Consider the following 20,633-nt stretch of genomic DNA (forward strand, 5'->3'; position numbering starts at 1 on the left):
TGCTGCCTCTAGAAAAAGCAATGCTTCCTGTCTCCAAAACCGCTGGTTTTGCTTCTTATGGTTAGAGGCAACAGCATGGGCAAACAGCCCCGTGCCTGCGGCTGCCCAGGAAAGCCCAAATGCAGCATTTCCAGCCCCCAGCACCACTCCCAGCCCCTAGGAACCAGCTGGCGATGCTCCTTGCAGGTGGCAGAGCTGCAAAGCCACCTCTGAAACAAAGTGGAGAATGCCAGAGGCACCAGGCTAAAGGCTCAGACAGAGAATGTGTATCCTCATATGTGTAAAACAAGCACTTCTGAGAGCAGGCACAAATAATGATGTCTCAATTTGCTTGTGCCTGGGTTGCCTGTGTGATCCCACGTGTTTTGTGCAGCCAGGATGCACCTCTGGTCTGAGCCATCTCTTTACAAGGCAGAATTACCTGAAATTTGTTGTGATCTGAGAGAAAAATGCCAAGGACAGTAAAAGTGAATGTAGCTCAGTACGTCTCACTCCAAAACGGAACTAGCCTTCCAGAATTAAAAAATCCAAACAATCTTCTTGTTCTCATCTTCTGCAATGTTCATCGGGCAAAAGCAAGGAAGGAGTCCTATGCATAAAAGACTCAAACACTCGTTTTCTAGCACAATTGAAACAGAATAAAATATATAGCGTGTTGTCCTAGATAGGTAGTAAGTAGAATTTGCAAGCGCACTGTCAAATTAACATCCTTTGGTTTCAGTGGGAAACTGTCACCTAGGACTAATTCCTTGGAGGAGATGAGGCACCCACCTGTAATACTGTTTATTACTTCTATGTTCTTTAAAGCCGTTGATTTCTCAATACTTGCTCTGAGGATTTGGACTTTGTTCTCATTATGTCATATGAAATGGCTGTACACAAGAGTTTGATTTAGACACTTGCAGTCGGTCAGTGGCCAGAGCAAACCTCTGCTCATCTTGGTGTCCTTGCGTGGCAGACACGGGCACCCCGTGAGTATTCAGTGCACCAGAGAGAGTCCTGCTGCCAAAACCAGCACACTTGTGCTCTCTGCTATGGAAAAAGGTATTCAGTCATTCTAGTCAGTCGCCTCATGGCTTCTTACAGCCTTCTTCATTAAAAAGAGGAGCTCAGCCTTGGACTTTGAAAAGGAAAACAAAAACAAAAACTGTTAAACAGGATATTGTACAGCAATAAAGGCACTAACAGCATGTGATAAAGACTCCCTGCAGGACAGTCTCAGAAGCTGCAGAACAAGAGGCTCAGAATGGGTGCTAAGACAAACCATTCAAGGGGGAAAAGAAAAAAAAAACTTGATTAATTTAATCATTTGAGCAAAAGAAACCCTGGAACAAGCAGGGACAAGAGGAGAAAAACATAGATAATAATTTAAAACTATGAAAGCTAATTAAGTCCTTTTAATTAGCAGCTGTACAGCATGAATTCTTCAATGTGCAGGGCTTGCCAGTGAGCTCAAGTTCTGCACTTCCTAAAGTCAAACATCAGAAAAATAAGCCAGGGGCATCGGAGAAACCGAAGCAGGTTTTATTGCACTTGATTAAACAAAGCCAACTTCTCCATCTGAGGCTGGAGACTTTCCACCGGGGACTCCCTCTCAACAGACAAGATGAAAAAGGCTTCGCCCCCGCCAAAACCAAAGAATTGGGAGCCTGGGGAGCACAAACTGCTGCGGACGGAGAAGTCACCCTCACATCCCTGTGCAAAGCTACCCCTGCACAAGCTCAACGGTAAGGACAATATTTAGCCTGCTGGGCTACAGCCCAGCCTTGTCTTAATTTTAGCAGTGATTTTTCTAACTGAAAGTCAAAAGCATCACAATTCAAATCAGAAATATGAAGAAGGGGGTGAGCAATTGTTGGACGCCTTGGGTGCCTCAGGGTGTGATGGCTTTTCCTTTTGCTAAGGCTCAATTGCTGCTGCTCTTTGCTACGTGCGTTACTGCTTTTTTTTTAATCCAGCTCCAGGTGAGCCGGGCCCATGTCCCTTCCCTCCTCCATCGAGGCTGATCCAGCAGCCTGGATCTCTTGGATTGCAGAGTCGGGGAAAGTGAGGAAACTACAGAAAGGACAAATTTCCTTTCCATGCAAAGGAGTCGTGTCATCCGTCCCTGTCCTGAAACGCAGAAATGGCAAGAGCCAAACTGTGATGCTTTAAAAGAACATTGGCACTTTCAAACCTTCTAGCTGGTGCCACTTCCAATTCAAAGAAAATACCCCTGATGTTTGAGAGGTTTTGTTTCAGTTACAGGCTGAGCCTCAAGTCTTGAGGTTATGATTCTCATTTAAGCCAGTTATAAAGCATTAGACCAGTGGTTTTGTGGCAATGGCCTTATCTTGCATAACAGTTTTGGTCAAGTATAATATCCTGTTTAGGTTTTTCAACTGCTGCTCTTACTAAACTACTATCACATAAAGTGAATTCTATCGTCTATATCCTTCCTTTCACTAAAAATAAATAAACTGAGAAAAATTGGAACATGTTTCATGAGCTGAAATGTTTATGCAAGGAGAAGGGATTTCTATTTCAGCTGTCCTTATAAGTTGATAAGAAAAGTAAGATTGATAAGAGTAAGAAGTTAAAATATAATTATGTTGAAAGAGAGTCTAAAAGCCAGTTCTACAAACAGTTTTTGTAAGGAAAACTGCAATAGGTGTAGAGTGGCATTAAAAATATCTACACAAGCATTCTTTGTATTTGTGGCTGAAACTGGTATAACTTTTCTATTAATTACATTGTTGAAATGTCCTTATTACAAAACGTCGGGATGACTCCACTTCAACTGAAAAGGAGAAAATTTAAATGACGGTTGCAGGTTTTGTGCTGTTGTAATCCATGGGATAACCTGAGCTGACACTTGGTGAGTTCTCATAGGACTTGCTACTTTTCACTGGTCTTTCCTCTCTCTATTTCATATGTAGTCTTTGCTTTTATTTTTTTCTAATAGCCTTAATTTTTCACTTGGAAAATATTATCATTTAAATTACTCATTAATAGCTTATAAATTATTTTATGAAGAGAAAATTCCACCAGAAAACTTGTGGGCTTACATGATTCTCACGCAAACTTAACATTGGAATCAGATGGTCTAATCACACCGAATAAATCAAACCTGAAGCTGTGGGTTAGAAGCTTTTGGGGCAGGTGCTGCATCCTTTTAGGAAAGCTCCTGGGGATCTTGCACTTGAAAAAGGTTCAGATTGTGCGGGGAACAGGGCTACAGTGTGAGATGCTGAGATGGACGTGTCAATCGGACGACTTTTGTGATCTTTATCTGCACTGGGCGCTTCCGCCGTCAGTGTAAGTGCCCTGGTATAAATCTCAGTGGTTTTGAACAGGAAGATGCTACTGTGATAAGACGGCGTCTACTGACCTTGTGGATACACAGGCAGTGGGCAGCATAAACAAGGCTTCAGTTAGAGAAAACATCTAACAAATTGTCAATAGTGAAATACCTAACGCCCACGGGGTGGTTTCTGGGAAGTGAGTCCCACGGGAGAAGTTTCTGGCCCAAGCCCTGGTGCTCCTGAGTTGCTGCCCTTGTCCAGCTGCTGGAAGGCTGTGCCCAGCATCGAACCCGTAACAGGATCTGGCTGAAATAAATAAATAAATGAGACCTCTCTCAGTTTTGTTTGTTTGTTGTTTTGTTTTATTAATATAAGTTCAGTCACTTTGCAGGTATGATGTAGAGCACAACGAGTTATGCCTCGTGGGGCAAGAAGAGGAATATTCAAGGATGAGGGCTGGGTGCTCATCAACCAGACATGAAACCATAACATGGAACCAGCCTAACGAGTCACACCATGCAAAAGCAAATTGCTGTTCTCCAGTATTATTATTTTCTCAACTACTTTTTTTTTTTGTTTTTCTCACTGACTCTGATCAAACTAGGCTATCCTCTCTGTTTCTGGTGGCTGACTGGATATCACTTAGCCTCTGAGGCTTCCCTATTTGTGGTTTTTCTAGATATAACTTAACATCCCACATTTTTAGAAGAATGTGTTAAATGATTTGACCAACATTTTTGATTATAACATTGCTAGAGAAGTATACATCATTTAAATGGCTTCATTACAGAAGCAGTGCAGGAAGCAGCGCTGTAAAACTGAGCTGAGAGGGGTAAATGGCCAAATGACACGGAGATGCGACTTGCACCTCAAGCATCCTCCATGCATTGGCAGCCAGCAGCCCTCGTGGGCACCTGCCATCCACGGTGGCTCCAGAAACCCACGGGCCGGCGCGTGGCGGGCCCGGTGCACGGGGACGATGGAGCCGAGCTGAGCCCTGTGAGGATGAGGAGCGGGGTGCGAAGGGGCAGAGTGAAGGAGCGCTCGGAGGGTGGCGGGCCGGGGACACACTGAGGATGGGCAGCGGCGGGGAGGATCCGGGATAAGAGCCAAGCACGGGATAAAAGCCGAGCAACCGGCGGCCGGGCCGGCTGCAATAGCCGGAGCGCGACCGGGCCGAACCGAACCGAGCAGGGCGGGGCTGGGCGGGGCGGCACCTGCGCGCTGGCAGCGCCGAGCCTGGCCCCCGCGGGCCGAGCCGAGCCGAGCCGAGCCGGGCCGAGCCGCGGCGCTGCCGGGAAGCGCATCCCGCTCCGCTCCGCCCCGGCGCGGCCGCCGCGGCCATGACCGACAACATCCCGCTGCAGCCCGTGCGCCACAAGAAGCGGATGGACAGCAAGCGCCGCAGCGAGTGAGCGGCCCGGTTCGGCCCGGCCGGGCACGGGGGAGCGCGGAGGGGTCGGACCGGGGCGGTGCTGCCCCCGCTGCGCGCGGGGCCGGTGCGCGGGATCGGGCGCTGGGAATGCGGCGGAGCCGCCCGGCCGCGGTGCGAGCCCGGCGGCGGGAGGAGGAGGAGGAGGAAGAGGCAGGCGCTGACAGGTCGCTCCTGACGCCATTGCCGCGGCGTTCCCGGCGGCAGCCCCGGCCCGTTGGCACCGAACCGAACCGGGCCCGGGCGGGAGCGGGAGCGGCCGCCCCGTGCACAAAGCGGCGCCCGGCGGGGAGAGCCGGGGCCGGGCGGCCGCGGAGGGGCCCGGGGCTCGCAGGGTGTCCCCCCAGGTGCGCCCTGCACAGCCCTGGCAAGCGCTGCCTTTATTTATTTATTTATTTATCGTCGAAATAGCCCGTATAATTCTGTAACAAAGATCTGTAGCTGCATGCGGGAAGCGCTGTTCAACTGAAGCAACACAATGTCCTTGCCGGGGGATGTTACAGTATCGTGGGCGTGGGCTGTTTTCATCCGGAATCCCAGGTGTGGTGTGTCTCTGTGTAGGAGATACGTGTGTGGGGTTGTTTTCCCATGCAGGAGGTTAAATGGGAAAAGCTCGTGCTATTTCAGTAAGAAATTGCGCCACTGTTCAGACACGAGGGTTTGTACACACTGGGTTTTACAGGGTATTCAAGTTACCTGTCAATTATGGCAGTACACAATTTGTCCCTGGATCACATGTTTTAAAGTGTGATGAGCGATACTAGCAAATAACCCTAAATCTTAAAGGCGATCATGACTCTAGGAACAAAAGAAAGTTGACTTGTTTCCTTATTCCTTATGGGTTTTATTGACAGTTTTGGTTCAGGTTCTTCTAGTTGAAATTGCTCCACGTCGCTTATTCACTGACAGAATGTGGTTTCTAAGAATGGACGTAGTAACATTCACACCAGGTTGTGCTGCAGACAGAGCTGTGACCTGCATGCGACGCAGCCTCCCTCGCGCCGCAGAGCAGAGGTTGTCCCCAGGGTGCAGCTGCCTTTGCAGCAAGTTGGTCGCATCAGTTACGTGGTGGAGAGAGAAGCGGAGACATGAGGAATGTTGGAAGTTTCCCGGTGGATTTCTTGACATGATGTTCTGTAGTGTCCTCCAAGTCCCTCGTAGGTATTATCATGTGGTTAGCAGTGTCTAACAGAAACTAACATGGTGTAACCTAAGTTACAGCCCAGTTGGTTATGGTGCCCTAATTGCTCAGCAATCACAGAGATAATTTCTGTGTTGGCCAGGAATGTTGGTAATATAATGGTCTGAAGGAAGATGGCTTGGGATTTTTCTTGATAGTAGTCTGAATTTGTAACTCTGTTTTTTGAAGAGGCAACTTACCATACATATTGGGAACTCTTTTTTTATTGGTGAGTCGCCTTCAGCACATTAGTTAGTGGATTAAGTAATAAGGAGTATAGAAAAGCGTCTAAACACAGCAAATCCAAAGCAGGTTATCCAGATTGTAAACCGAAGGAGAAATCAGTCAGGAAGTCCCTGATATTGGGTGCAGAACAGAGAGAACTGGGAAACTTGGGCCATGATCAAGACCTTTCTTCTGTTCTCTCAGAGAAAAGCATAGACCAAAGCGCTTGTAAGTCACCTTCCTTCATACATAAAACCCAGGGATAACCAAGACTTCACCTTAACTCAACCCTAGCTGCAGTTTCCCTTGTTAGTTTTTCTCAGGCAGGTACCTTCTTGTCTGACTCGTCCTCTGTGATGGGGAACAGGTTTCTCCTCACGTACTGAATGACTTAATAGAAGTCTTCCTGTGCATGAAGAAAACAAGAAAATAATTATTATTAAGGCGTTGAGAGGCAGGTGCCATCCTTGCAAGGTTTTCATTATAGTCTCAGCCTCTAGTTTGCTTTGAAGAGATGCCAGCAGGATGGTACAGACAGCTCAGTAAACTGGTGAGAGCTGGTTGTCTATCCTCAAGTAGAGCTTTAGCATGGATCTTCCCGGGCGTCCCCAAAGGGCGCGAGCTAAATTCTGCAGCCGTGTTCCTTGAATTCATCCATGTTCTTCACAGTGCTTGCAACATTTGGAAAGTTGCTGTATTTCTGCCGCCTGGGAAGGGAGGAAGCATAGCGGGAGGTGCCATGGGATGGAGTGGCAGCAAAGGGCTGGGATTGGGCAGAAAACCTGCCCGTTCCTGGAACCCCCAGATGCTCCATCCAACATCTGGTACAACATCCTCCCTAACAGCCGATGGTCTAAGCCTGCAGTCCTGCAAGGCGTTGCTGAACCCAGCAGTGTGAAAGACCTTGGTTCATAAATGGGTTGCAGAGCCTAGGGAATGAGGCAGGGGAGGAGGAAGATTCCTGCGCGGTTTCAGGTGCTTGTTGCACGTGCTTTCCGGCTCCATTTAGATGGCAAATTCCCCATCAAACCAGCTGGGGAGTGACATGTGCCCCTGTCCAGCTGCTCCAGGCTCTTTGCACGGCCGGCTGGATGGGCAGGGCCGGCTGCAGGAAGCGCCTGGCTCCCTGCCCCTTCCCGGGCGCTCCCGTGCACAGTCATGCTGCCGGGAACCGGGAAGTGCCCGAGCAATGTGGATACACAGCGCAAGGCTGCCTGCTCATGAACGCCTTTGGCATCTTTATTTATTAATGGGAGGGGAAAAAAAAACCAAAACAAGGCATCTTTGTTTGTATATTAAAAATGCCAAGGACTGTTGCTGAATGGCACAGCCCGTGAGAAACACCGAGAAAGCGTATGAGAAATGTGAGTGGTGGTTTAGACATGAGAAATACCTTGGTGAACTTCAGTGTTGTCTTGACAAATACTACTCCAACATTAGGACAACACAGCACACTCTATTAGGTTTGTATGAAAATACTTATGAAAGCCTTTTTTAATTCTTCCTCTCAAATATTTCTCTATAAAATATGCCACAGTTAATAGATAAATACCTCCCCTACCCTTTCCCCCCTCGGTCATGGCAGTTAATGTAGCATCTGATGGTCCATCCATCTTATTTCTGTTTCTTGCACTGTTTCGCAGTGGACTTCGGTGCTCTTCAGCTTACATTAGTGTAAACCCTTGTGCAAAGTAAGGACCAGGTCACTTCTAGGACTCCAAGTCAGGGATACTGTTCACATTGTGTTAGATTCTTCTCAGTGGCTGTAATTTGTTTTGCACTTTATGGTACGTGTGGGTGGATGGGTGGGTTTTTTGTTTTTTGTTTGTTTTTTTGGACAAGTTGTGATTAAGTTGTAAAAATCAATGCTCTTTACCCTGTGTAAGCTTGCTTCATGTAGTTGTCATATTCTTTTTATAAGATTGATTAGAAAAAAAATCAAGAGTATTGAGGCAGGAAAGCACACTTCTAGCTCTCTTTCTGAGCATTTTCTTTCTCCCTATTAAGAATATAGCCATTTGATCTCTTGCTGGTAAATATGTGTTATCCTGATAATGTCAATATTGTTCCCTTGGCAGGAAGCTCAGGCTTTCTGCAGCGTGACACAGCCCCTGCCCTGAAGAGGGGACCTTGAGTTTGTGCTGGCCTGAGCAGCCCCTTCTTACAAAATACACGTCCTTAAGCTTGTTACCAAAAATAGGGATGGGATGTAAAGGAGCAGGAGGCGCCCAACACAGCTCTGCAAGTGCACGTGAAGCATCTTCAGGGAGGGAGCAGGGAGAGGGTCCTGCCGCTGCCTTCCGACCCCTCCGTATTGCACAGAAACCTTGTTAAAAGGCTGTTTAGGAGCCTTTTTAGTACTGGTGGGAATACTGGATGTTCTGCATGTGGGATAATTGCCTGCAAAAACTCACTAGGCAGGAAATTTTCCCTTATGTTTGTCTAATTAGCTGTTCAGTTTGTTTTCCCTGTAACTTAGCAGGTTGTTAAAACTTTAAAACAGGAATTTCACAAAATTTATTTTTATTCAACAGATTCTCTCATGTCCTTTCTTGTTACATGAACTGTTTATTTTTTGATTGATTTAAAAAAAATTCAAGCGTAATAGTAACAGAGTATTTGCAAGTTAGATTTCCTAGAGCAACAGGTTTCTGCATGATGGGTATGCAGTGAGAGGTGGTGCTTTTCACTGCAAAACGTGTGCTAAAGTTTGGGTTATTTCACTTTTGTGAAATTGCCTCCTGTTTCCCTCTGCTTAGGCTGCTGTCAGTGTTGGGGGCTACTGCCATGGGTGCCTCAGGGAGATGAGCACATGGGTGAGGAGCCTTGCAGGACCACGAGCTTGTGTTTAAGATATTGTGATAGGTGTTAGCATTCATGGTATATTGAATTCATAGTAATTTGAGGAATGTGAAGAGCAATTTAATCAAGTGTAAACAGTTGGGCAGAGTGCTGCCTTCTTAAGGCAAAGCATTCTGCTAGTTCGTGGTGTTCATTTGTCATTTTCATATATGTTTATAAAGAAAAAGGCTGTTATGTTATTTTCTTAAAACATCTGGAAGTCTGCTTTGGGAAATTCCAATATTAGTTTAAAAATTGGGTGAGATATTTGGATATTGGCTTTGCTATTTTATATTTGTCTTTAAATTTTCTCTTTGTGAGTGCATTTTACTCTGTAAAAAATGAAAACCACAAATAAAATACCTATTAGATTGTAGTAGTCCTCTGTTCGAGCCTTATCCTATTGTAAATATGATATAGGTACGTAGTTCTTTATCTCACTGTTCAGTAAAATCCCTAAAAGAGGCCCAGCCTAAAAAGTAAACAAAGGTGGCTGGTTTCAGATGTCTGCTTGCAAGGAGCTGCTCGCTGTGCCCATAACTGGGAAGCTGTGATGAAACTCAGTGTGTAAACACCAGGTTTACGCCCCTGGGCAAAAGGCTGTTTAAAGCTTAATAACAGAGGTCACTCGAAATGAAAATATTTAAAACATGAAATCAAGGCTAAACTTTGTGTCTTTCTCCGTCACATAAGGAGAGGAAATGATTTGTTCCATAGAGCAAATGTATTTTCTATTAATTTGTGGAGTGAAAACCACAGTTTTCACTATTTTCCTTTAAAATATATTTGGGATACAAGTTACTCTTGAAGACTTCTTTTGCTGCTTGGTCTGCAATAATTTAAAGGAATCAAACTAATAAACACTTTTCAAAATGTACTTCAGAAATGTCTTCAATGTCTTTTAGCTTTAATGCTTATACCATCTCTACCATCTAACTGCCTTGTTTTTTTTTTGAGGCAGGTATTATATACAACAGTGGGGAAGATGGGGAAGAAAGACTTTTTTTTTTTTTTCTTTCGTCTTAAAGAGGAAAACCAAAATGCTTGATAATTTCAGGAGCAAGCGTAACCTTTGGGGCTGACTTCTGTTTAGGGTTCTGGCGTGGATTATGTTTCTTAGGATAATCAGAAGCAGCAGTAGTGGTACTAGAAGACCCCAGCGAGTCTGATGCCTCTCGTATGTACTCGAACGGTAACATGGCTCCAGTTATTTCATTTGAATAACTTGGCCAATCTGTTCGTAGTGATCAGTGTTTTGAGTTGTTTGTACTGCCAGCAGTTTATTTTGCTGATGTCTGTATCAGGGTGAATGCTAAAGCAGTAGGGATTTTTACCAAATGTGGCAGAATTTAAAGCACTCGGGTTTGGATATGAGTATTTGAGTTCTCTAGATCTCGTTAGAGATGTTTCTACACTGTGCAAAGGTTGCAATTCATATGCACTCTGCATACAGAGTGCTGTGTTGTGCTCTGCAGCCCCTTTGAGCCATAAAATGCTTTTCCTCTGTTTGGACAACACCTGTGCTCATAGCAGTAATCCTGTAGTGCCGAATAAAATCGGGATACCTTTGCTGTACCTGTTTCTTGAAGCCAAGTTGTTTTCTCATTTTTTTTATATGCTGAATGAGTTCACTTAACTGGTAAGACTTGTTTCTGTTCGTTTGCATCCAGCGCAGAATGAAACAAGAAATGGTGTATTTGTATAAAGCCACTTTGGGAAGGGCGGTGGTAAGTTCTGTTCATCATTATGATATTATGTATCTTGTAGCAAGTGAGAGGCTTCGGAGCCGGATGCTTCCGGATTTCCCAAAATGGTTATTTATTTTCTTTCTTTCCGTTACATGTGTAGTTATCTCTACCTCTGCAGCAGAAAGCTGTAATTCAAGGGAGATCTCAGTGTTATTTTCTGGAGAGATTTTTGTTAGCGCTCTGAAACCTCGGTTAGTCAGTATGGCTGCTCTAAGCTTTTTCCAAATGTCACTGAAATTGGATAGGACTATTACTAAAGGAACAAGAGGGCCTGGGAGGAGGTTGGCTTTCAGTAAGAAGTAGTGACAACAGGAAAATGACCCTGTAGTGGTCTGGGAGGTTACAGTGCTTCGGTTTTTGGAAAGAGAGGCTATTTTCAAGTTTCCCTTGGGGAGGTGCAGGTAACCCCTCGCACCTTCCTGGGGTAACCTCGTGGGAGCTGGATTTGCTCCCAGCGCATCAATGCTGGTACAGGAGGCTCCCGGGCTCGGCCAGTGCTGTAACGTCACCGGTGACCCATACAGAGCTGGCACCAGCGTGTGGCACTGCCCGCCAGGAGCCCGTGGGACACGTGGTGACGCGTTCCTGTTGTGAGGCTGGGAATAGCCTGGTGCCTGGGCACAGAGGCTCCGCTCTCTGCAGATGAGGTCCCTCGCAGGAGGAGCAGGGGCAGTGCTGGGCTGCTGGCTCCAGCGCTCCAGCTCCTGCTCCGCTCCCGCTGCTGGTTTCCTGTATCCTAATCCCTGCTCTTGGCCGAGGGAAGCAGCATCTCGCTGGATGTTCGCAGGCAGCTCGGTGACTTTCAGAGCAGCAGATGTATCGTGTGTGATACCCGACTGTGCTGGGGGAAACATCACCTTGGATAAGGGCAGCCCCCTACATTGGGGGGATGATGCGCTGCATTCGAGTGCTCCAGGGATGGGTGACAGCCAGGCTGGCCTTGCTGGAGCTGCGGGGACGAGTGAGGATGGCTGCAAGCTCCTGGGTTAGGTTCATGTCCAGAGGGCCAGCTCAGTTTGTGTTTGATAGCCTGCATTTTGGTTATCTCCCCAGCAGAGAAGAGGGCAGGCTCTTCAGCTGGTCACAGCAGAGGTGCTGCGGCTTGCAGATGTTCCATGTTGCCTTTAGTACCGGGCAGGAAAATGTTAAATAAATCTCTTTAACCTGGGCATGAACTGAGAAAGAAGAAAATCAGCATGCTGTGATATGAATGTTTGCTTTATTTATCTTGGAGAATTTCCTGGAAAACTGGCATGATAAGATGTAAAAAGTAATTTTTTGAGCTACGTAATTGAGAATTAATGAGCTACATACTAATAGAAAATATTTAATGAAACAAGAGCAGCTCTTTTTTGACCAAGTGGATTAAGTTGCAGAAGAAAACAAGTACAAGAGGTTATATTGGCCTAGTATGAGTGAACATAGCATGAACGTAGTCCATGCTTCCCCACACATCAGTTTCCAGAGAGCAAGTGGAGGAGACCGTGAACCCACGCGTGGCTTCTGGGGCATCTGAGCACCAACACGTGTCTAGCCAACTCCGGACATGGAGCTTCCCATGTTTATTAGACACTGTAACACTGGATGAGATGTCTGCTTGTAGCTCAGCAATTTGAGTCAGGCCTCCGGGGGTTCAGGGCAGCTGGGCATCTGCATCTGGGAAAATGGTGAGGTCTTGGTCTTAAGGTGCTTGTGATATAGTAGATAATCAACAGGGGAGAGGTGGTTGGTGATGGGCTAAGGAGTGATGCTCAACTTGTAGAGAGGATTCGGGATGTTAAGCATGTGCCACTCAAAGAAACATGGGTTGTAAATTGACTTTGCATCTCCCCTAGGTGCTGCGAGTGCATGAGATGCTGTGGGAGAAGAGACCCGAGGCCTCGAACCGTTTGGCTTGGCCACCCCGAAAAGAGAGACCAGAGGTACCCTCGCAATGTGATCAACAACCAGAAGTACAACTTCTTCACCTTCCTTCCTGGGGTGAGTATGAACAAAGTCACTTCTTGTCACCCTGTCCTATTCCTTTCCCCGTTACCAATGGTTTGGAGTGGAACAGGTATAAAACTGAGCCAGAGGAAGTAAGAAAGGACCTGGTGTCACATGGACCTCCTGCAAAGGTGTCTCAGGGCACCAGCAAAGCAGGTGCCTGTCTGGTGTGATGATGAAAAGGGAGGCCCTCGTTGCCTCCCTTGCTGTGCAAGGGCCTGAAATGCCAGTCACGAAGCTGGGGAGAGGGTTGTGTGGGACGGGCAGTGGCTGCTTTTGGAGCTGCCGATTTGGCCGTCGCACATGCAGTTTTGGTGGCAACAGGAGAAACAAGGGCGGTTCTCCAGGGATGTTCTCTGGCACTTTTTTGTTTTGTTTTCCTCTCCTCATCCTTCCTATGCTGAGAGCTTTTCCACCCTTCTCGAGTCCCTCCCCCTTGGGAGAGAAGATTGCTCTCCTAACGCTTCCTTCTCCATCTCTCCTCCCAACCCAGCGCCCAACTCTGCGCTGTGGTGTTGGCTATTTAAATAGGAGATGCTCAGACTTTCTGAGTTCATTGAATTCTTTCAGCATGTGCTCAGCATGATTTTGCAATCTAAATATAGTAGGCGGCTCTGTTGCTCTTTGGTCTGAGCATTACTTTGCAGAGTGGGGGTTGTCAGAAGTTTAAAATAAATGCAGAATGATGTATTTCTGCTGAGGAGTTCAGCCCGGCTGCATGGCAGCTTCGCAACGACTTGTTCTGCAGCAGGCAGAGGAAGTTGACCTTTAGAAATGAATTTCCCTGGCTGCAATAAGCCTGCCCTGTGTTAGCATTCACACACTGGAGCAGCTAGCAAAACTGCTTCTTATAGTTAGTTCAGTACGTATAACTTCTGAACTCATTCACCTTCTCTCTCCTCTTCTTTTTTAGGTGTTGTTTAACCAGTTCAAATATTTCTTCAATCTTTATTTCTTACTCTTGGCCTGCTCTCAGTTTGTGGTTGAAATGAGGCTCGGCGCACTTTACACGTACTGGGTACCCCTGGTAGGTAATTTATTTATTCCGGAAGGAGTTCTTTTGCTGCCTTTTACTTGGAGTGTAAATGTATATCTTAAATCATTTTATTTGCTTGTTTTCTTAAAGCATCCTGTGCATGTATTCTAGCGTAGATGCTTGCTCTGACTTCAAGATTTATTTTGCAAAGGTGGAACGCTGCTGAGAGAAGGATGTATTTCATGTATTTTTTTTTTTTCCTTTTTCCTGGCCTTTTATTCATCCGTTTCTTCCCCACCACCCGTTTCTGTCGCAGGGGTTCGTGCTCGCCGTCACGGTGATCCGCGAGGCGACGGAGGAGATCAGGTGCTACATGCGCGACAAGGAAGTGAACTCGCAGATCTACAGCAAGCTCACGGCGAGAGGTCGGCCCGCACGGGCGGCCCTTTTCCTTTAAACCCTCTCTGTTCACCCCTTTGCCCACCCCAACCCCGATGTAGGCTCACTACGTTTGTTCCTTTTTCCCATCGTTATTGTCTTTCCTTGGCAAATTGGTGTCGCTGAAGATGATGAAATCTGGGCCTTGGTCTGGAATTTGATTTTTCCAAGGGGAGATGTTTCCCTTCCCACAAAGCTGTGATGTGCAAGCAGTCCTCCCAAGTGTGTTGGGAAGGAAGGGGTGCAACCACAGGGAGCAGCATCAGAGGGAGAAGACAAGGATGTGGGGCTATAGAACATGGGCTCTACAGCTTGGCTTTTTGTTGGTTTTCTTCCAATTTTAGTCTCTCTGTGTTGTATGTCTTGATCACTGTGTGGGAAAGAGAGACCACTGTAGGAAGGATTCCTATAAACTAGCGCTTCATATTCTTTAATGGAAAGAACATGACTTTACTTGAGAAAGGGGAGTGGGAAGGGTGTGATGGTGTCAGAAGGGGCTGTGCAAGGTGGGTTCGGGTGAGAGTAGGCTTCCTGAGCAAGGTATAAAGTTGGGTAAAATCCTTAGCAATAAAGGTAGCTTGAAATGTTTATGTACCCTGACACTGTCATTGATCAGGAGGTATCTCTGAATGCTCCACTTCGGCTGTTAATCTGAAATCACACCTAGATACAGCATCTAGTATTGGGAACCCTTCCAGCATTTGCCTTGCAAGTTATAATGATGCAGAAGCAAGCAGTGCACGAAGGACCTTGCAAGAGCATTCTGGATTTATGGTGTTTGCTTGTCATGCTGACATATCCTATCATTTATTGAGCATGTGAAGCCGAGTCCCACTGTTTTTTTTCTGGGTTGAGCTGGGTAGGGACTTATCCCTGCCAGCCCTTGACTAAAAGAGCGGGTGAGATGTTCTGTCGTGTTTTGTGCTTAGGAGTGGCTGATGTAGCACCACAGTATCGGCAGTGTCTTCTCCTGTATTTTTTGTATATATTTTCCTTAGCCCCTTCTTGCAACTGTGAGGAGTTCAGGAAGCTCATTTTTTTTGTTTAGGACAACAGCCTGTCAGTTGTATCTGGTCATTGATGCTGGTTATCGTGTACAGCTTCCCTGTACCTAACTTGATTTCTCATTTGAAAAATCGAAGGCTGTTTTACTGTGGAGTTGCTGCTAATACCATGACAACATCAGTGAGGCCAGGGCTGCCTTTTTGAGAATGAACTAAATTTAAGCAACTAAGCTGCTATTTAAGCAACTTTTTTTTTTCTATTTCCATTTTTTTTGCTATAAAGTTTATACTCTTGGATTAATATGTAGTGAACTAGGTGTACGAAAAATATGCTGTTTTCAACACTTGCACTTTTAAGAGTAAGCCTTCTTTTTATGCGTGATTGCTTAGGGCTGTATATATTTCACATGCTGGGACTTATGAGGCAACTCCAAACTAAGGAATTGGAGTTTCTGAATATTAAATCCCCTTTTAATAACATGTTCTTACTACAACACTTAAAATGCTTGGCAACCAACAAAAGCCCCATCCAAGAGGGGTGTACTACATCTATTTAAAGATATAAAAGAGTTGCCTTCTGGATTCCATTCAATGATGTATAAGGGGCCTGACCTCTCCTTTAGTTCTTTTCATATTGCTATTACGTTTCCCATGAATGATTTCCCTCCCCCCAACCCTTTAACTTTTCTAATTTTGTGAAAGAAACCAAGGAGGATTGGCAGCTGGGCACTAGCAGAAAATCTTAAGCCATTTTATTTTACTTTGTAACATACGTTTGGTGTTGTGTGTGGGGAAGAAAAGAAAAAGTAATGAGAGTCTCCAAGCAGTATAGCTTAGAGTAGGAAAAAGTCACAGAAAATCATTTATAATCACCTAACAGTTTGGGAAGAAAAGTCAAAATTATTCATTCTCACACTCATGCTTCAGAGTCCTTTAATAGTGTTAGTTATCAAGAAGACTCAAGTACTCATTTTTTTTCACTGAAACTTCAACACCTGCAAGCATCATCTACAAACATGGAAACATAGGAGTAGCTTGTGATGCCCACATGGGAGGGCACTGGATGCTTTTAACCAAAGGATTTTTTATTTGTTTTAATTTTATCTATTAGCATGGTTGAGATGTAGATAAGCTTTCTAACAAATACTTCTTTGAGTGAGAAGCAGAAGCAGCAAATGTCAAAGTTAATTTTTTTAAACACATTCTTGCCATGAATTTTCAGTGTAGCTGACAAAACTCCAGAGGGGCCTTGCTGCAGACAGCCTATGGGTAATTTCACTTTTTCTTTTGTTGTAACACACAATTCATGCTTCAGGATATTAGCACAGTCCTGTATGAAAAGGGCAGTGCACAAGGGTGCTGGTGCACAAAAGCCATCAGAAATGTTGAGATCTATATGTGTTTTGCTGCACAATAGCTTCACCTCTAAAGCTAGTGCTTGGTGACGTGGAGGTTAGCAGAGATGGAAGCTGTGCACTGCTGCTCTCCAGGACTGGCTATAACAGGCCTAATGGATCTCTGAAGCTTTCTTCAAGCTATTTTTATTTCTGCTGAGTAATTTTGCTAAGCTGCTCCTCAAGCAGAGGACTGGAGAAGAGTTTTTCCCATCTCCAACCTTGGCCTCCCTGGCCCGGGGTTGTAAGCGCATACTCTGCTCTGAATGGAGATGGGGAGACTTAAGCACATGCTTATATGCTTTTCTGAATAGGGATAGAAGTAAGCACAGATTGAAGTGCTTTCCTGAACCAGGATCCTCTTGTCCTCTTTGTGTGAATTTTCCCGTGCTTTGAATTCTTTTACTCAGCAGAGACCAGCTGTATGCTCAGTTGAGCGGTCCTTGCTACTGCCTTTCCAAGGACAATTTCTGCCTCAACACGAGGAGCTCTCCAGCATCCAGCTTGCTAACGTTGATACCTGTGGTATTCTGTAACTATAGGCGATTTGCAGCTTTGCTGCTCTATATGACTTCTTTTATTTTATTTTATATTTTTTATTTGCACTTGTTAAGCTTTCTAAGATTTGCTAAGCTGCTTTCTTTAAATAGAAAAAGGCAGAATCCTCTTTGGATCACATTTTGCTTTGAATATAGTTGCTAAATTTCAGTGACTAATCTTTTTGGAGGATGGTGTGAGGCAGAGTAGAGTGTAGTGTGTTTTCTGTACGACCAGGTTCCTTTAGTTTACATAACAAAGAGCAAACAAAGAAAAAACACTCTAAAACTTGTTTTTCCTTTCTACTGCTCTGATCCATTTAAGTTCCAAAATGATGAACCCAGCAGACTTCTGGAAAGCATCTTTTTTTAATAGAACGCTCTATTTAGAGGACAGTTGTTGGATTGTAACAAAAAACAATCAAATTTCAATCCCCTATTCATAAACCTACAAGACCGCTTGTGTTCGGGGGGCTGCGTGCTTGCTTTCTGCTTGACAGAAAGCTAGAACCATGCTTGCAAATTCTTGGTTTGTTTTTCTTCTCTCACCCCCCTCGGGTAACACAGCATAATAGAGAGAAACTCCACAGCAAGAAATGGGAAGAGACCTCCTACTGAGGGGTGCTACTTAAGATACAGATCATTGGCATTTACCAGCCATATAAAAACAATATTTTCCCAAACCCTCTGAGTCTTACTCCACAGTTTATAAAGCGTAAGGCTACAAAAGCCAGGAGTTTGGTGCAGCCGATCCAAACAATCCCCTTTTCAGTTTCTGGGGTACATTTGACATGTTTTAATAACCTATTGCTTCATCTTTAATTCCACATTATGTGTTTTGATCTCTACCTCGATTAAAAACCATGTGGCTCTCTTGTGAGATCTCACTTAGGTGCTTATCTGGTACAAAGAGGCATTTCTCCTGGCTAATGTATTTAAGCCTTTAGATAACCTGTATTGTGATACATCTATCACACTGCTGGTTTGGTGATAATTCCAAAAGCCGAAGATGATACAAACTATTTCCATTTCTTTTTCTACTTTTTTCTACTTTTTTATCATACACATTTTTCAGAATAAAGCAATGATAAATACAAAATGCAAACAAATATTATTAAAACTTTAAGAATTGATTCATTTTAGCATTTAGAGCTCAATATTAGCTGCTCGTGTATCTGACTGACTTGTATTCTGATTAACTTTTTAAAATATAGACTGGTAACAAGACACTAATCCACACTATTTCTAAATTTGCATGTTCGTATTTAGAGGGAAGTATTTTTCTGCATTTACAAAAGCACTAATTTATTAGAACAATATTGAGAAGTGGAGTTCTTAAGTGAAATGAAGTGAGAATTGAAGTGACGGATCTTAGCTAGTTTCTTAAACATGTGTGAGAAAATCTGCATCTAGTATTTAGCAGTCTTTACACTGAAAGAAAAAGGAATTATGGAATTCCCAAGATCAAAATAAAACTAATGCAAGTAAGTTGCTTTGTGGGAGTCCTGAGTCAAAGGAAACATCTGGTCCTGTGCCCCCTTAGTGGGACATATGGTACATACTGCAGAGATGTCATCCATCAGAGGCCACAAGTATGGCTGGAAAAGCAGAATTAGTTTTGCTATCTAAAAGGGGAATCTAATTTATACAACAGTTATTTAAGGAGGATGGGAGGAGGAGAGAAAGAAAAGCATGTTGATCAGAAAGGTACTTCTGTCCTCTCTTTCACCTTAAAATAGCCAAAGCTTTTGAGAAGTTTGTTGGGCACAAGGAATCTGTTCCAGGCACAGTTTCTTTGGAGTGAAACAAATTTTGAAGCACATCATGTTGTTTTCAGAATAATGGTCCAAAAATCCTTTCATGCATGTAATGATAGGAAATCATCATGTTTGAGCTTTGTCCAGGCATTATTATTTTTTTTCCTTCAGCGTGAATTTACATCACTAAGAGAAGTGCTATGAAAATAAGCTTCCTTTCCATTTCCAAACCCGCAGGTAGTGCTTCCCATGCTGCTAGGCACCAAGTAAATAGTTGTGCCCGTCAAGGGAAGCACATAAAATATGGTTAAACAGAACCTCGGCTCCTCAGCAAGACCCTCTGCACAGTGATTTAGGATTTTTTATGCCTGTGGGGAGAGAATGCAGTTTTTCCTCCTCTGTGCAGGAGAATATTCACAAGCACTTTTTGTTGTTTCATGAATAACCGTATTAAAAGGGGAGGAAGAGATGTTATCTGTCAGACCCTTTTAGTGTCATAGCGCCTAACTTTGTATAGCCCATACAGAGACTGCCAGGGATGCTTTTTTTGGATCCTCTTGGAGTGCAGCTTTTCTCTTTAAGCCGCTGCGTAATGGACTCTTAATCCCTGCTATGCTTCCTGCCCCCTCGGAGACACTTTAGCCCAGCGTTGATTTTTGTTTACCCTTTTTAACTTTAAAAAAACCCTCACCAGCCAAACCTCCGAGTCTACGAAAGACCTAGGAGATAGGTGTGAGATGGGCTGTGACTGCTTATGATTGTGGGTGTAATTGTGGCCGCGCTGTTGGGCCGGGGCGCGCGGCGGAGCAGCAGGCCGCCGCTGCCTCAGAATGCCGCTCTTTGTCAGCGTGGAGCAGGAACGCCGGCGCGTATCCTGCGCAGGATGCTAATGAAGGGCCTGCCGGGGTAAAACCCCGCTGACCTTTGTGCCTCGTGCTAATTTCCATCCCCCCTTCCGCGCGGCCCCCGAGCGAGCGTGGCGGTACAGTAGGAGCCTTGTCCGTGCTGGGCGCGAGCTCTGCGGGCTGCCCCGACTCCCGCTCGCAGCGCTGCTGCTTAAAGAGGCTTTTGTTGGCCGGGGGAGGGCGACGTGCAGAGCCCACGTTGGCCTTCGCTGATTACAGATCGCTAGTTTTGCTGGGCAAGCCCGAGCTGGAGCTGGCTAATGATCGAAGATGGCTGGAGCTGGTTGTTAAACGAGTCCCCTGCTGTACCACGGTTGGGAGGCCCTTGAGACCACCACACAATGCGGGTAGAGGTGGCCTGTGCAGGCAGTGGGGCTGAGGCGGGTGGCGAGGACAGGCTGCCACAGGAAAGAGCCCTGATGCAAACACAGGCCTGTTTAATTGTGGCTCCCAGGTCTTGCTTTGAAGGTTTAAGCTTTAAATTTTCATCTGCTTGGGGAAGAGGAGTCACAGGTGGGTGCTGCTCTGTTGTCACCTCACTGTTCCCACCCTGTCATCTGTGTGAAAAATCACCAGGGCCCATTCCAGAGCTGTCACTAGAGAGCCAACGGGGGGTTCAGTTTCAGGACCGAGGCGGGTAGCTGCTGTTCAAGTGAAGGGTTTTCAACCCTTGTTGAAGGTGGCAACCACCCCTCTGCCCGGTGGGCACAAGGAGCCTCCCTTGGGCAGGACAGTCCATGTGGGGACGCCTTGCTGCCCTCCTGCCGAGGAGCGTGTGGCGATGGCGTGTCCCGCTCTGATGCACCTGGGTCTTTCCTCCGCAGGCACCGTGAAGGTGAAGAGCTCCAACATACAAGTCGGAGACCTCATCATCGTTGAAAAGGTTCGTGTGTGTGGGCTAGTTGCAAAACTTTTTTTTTGCGCAAG

General features: G+C 45.5%; 1 protein-coding gene across 2 annotated transcripts in view; it reads left to right on the forward strand.

Annotated features, from left to right (window-relative positions):
- The first annotated feature begins 4,613 nt into the window (after positions 1-4,613).
- The window catches only part of ATP9A (ATPase phospholipid transporting 9A), a 49,669-nt gene continuing 33,649 nt past the window's right edge, over positions 4,614-20,633 (forward strand). For both annotated transcript variants that reach the window (XM_088528282.1, XM_088528286.1), the window contains exons 1-5: positions 4,614-4,695; positions 12,546-12,690; positions 13,610-13,723; positions 13,989-14,097; positions 20,531-20,589. In XM_088528282.1, coding sequence (XP_088384408.1) covers positions 4,628-4,695; positions 12,546-12,690; positions 13,610-13,723; positions 13,989-14,097; positions 20,531-20,589 — 495 coding nt within the window. In that variant the 5' untranslated portion in view covers positions 4,614-4,627. The remainder of the gene's footprint in view (positions 4,696-12,545; positions 12,691-13,609; positions 13,724-13,988; positions 14,098-20,530; positions 20,590-20,633) is intronic.

Source organism: Tinamus guttatus, unplaced genomic scaffold (genome assembly GCF_059628265.1).
Source record: "Tinamus guttatus ecotype Peru unplaced genomic scaffold, ASM5962826v1 Tinamus_guttatus_pri_ptg000027l, whole genome shotgun sequence".
NCBI lineage: Eukaryota > Metazoa > Chordata > Aves > Tinamiformes > Tinamidae > Tinamus > Tinamus guttatus.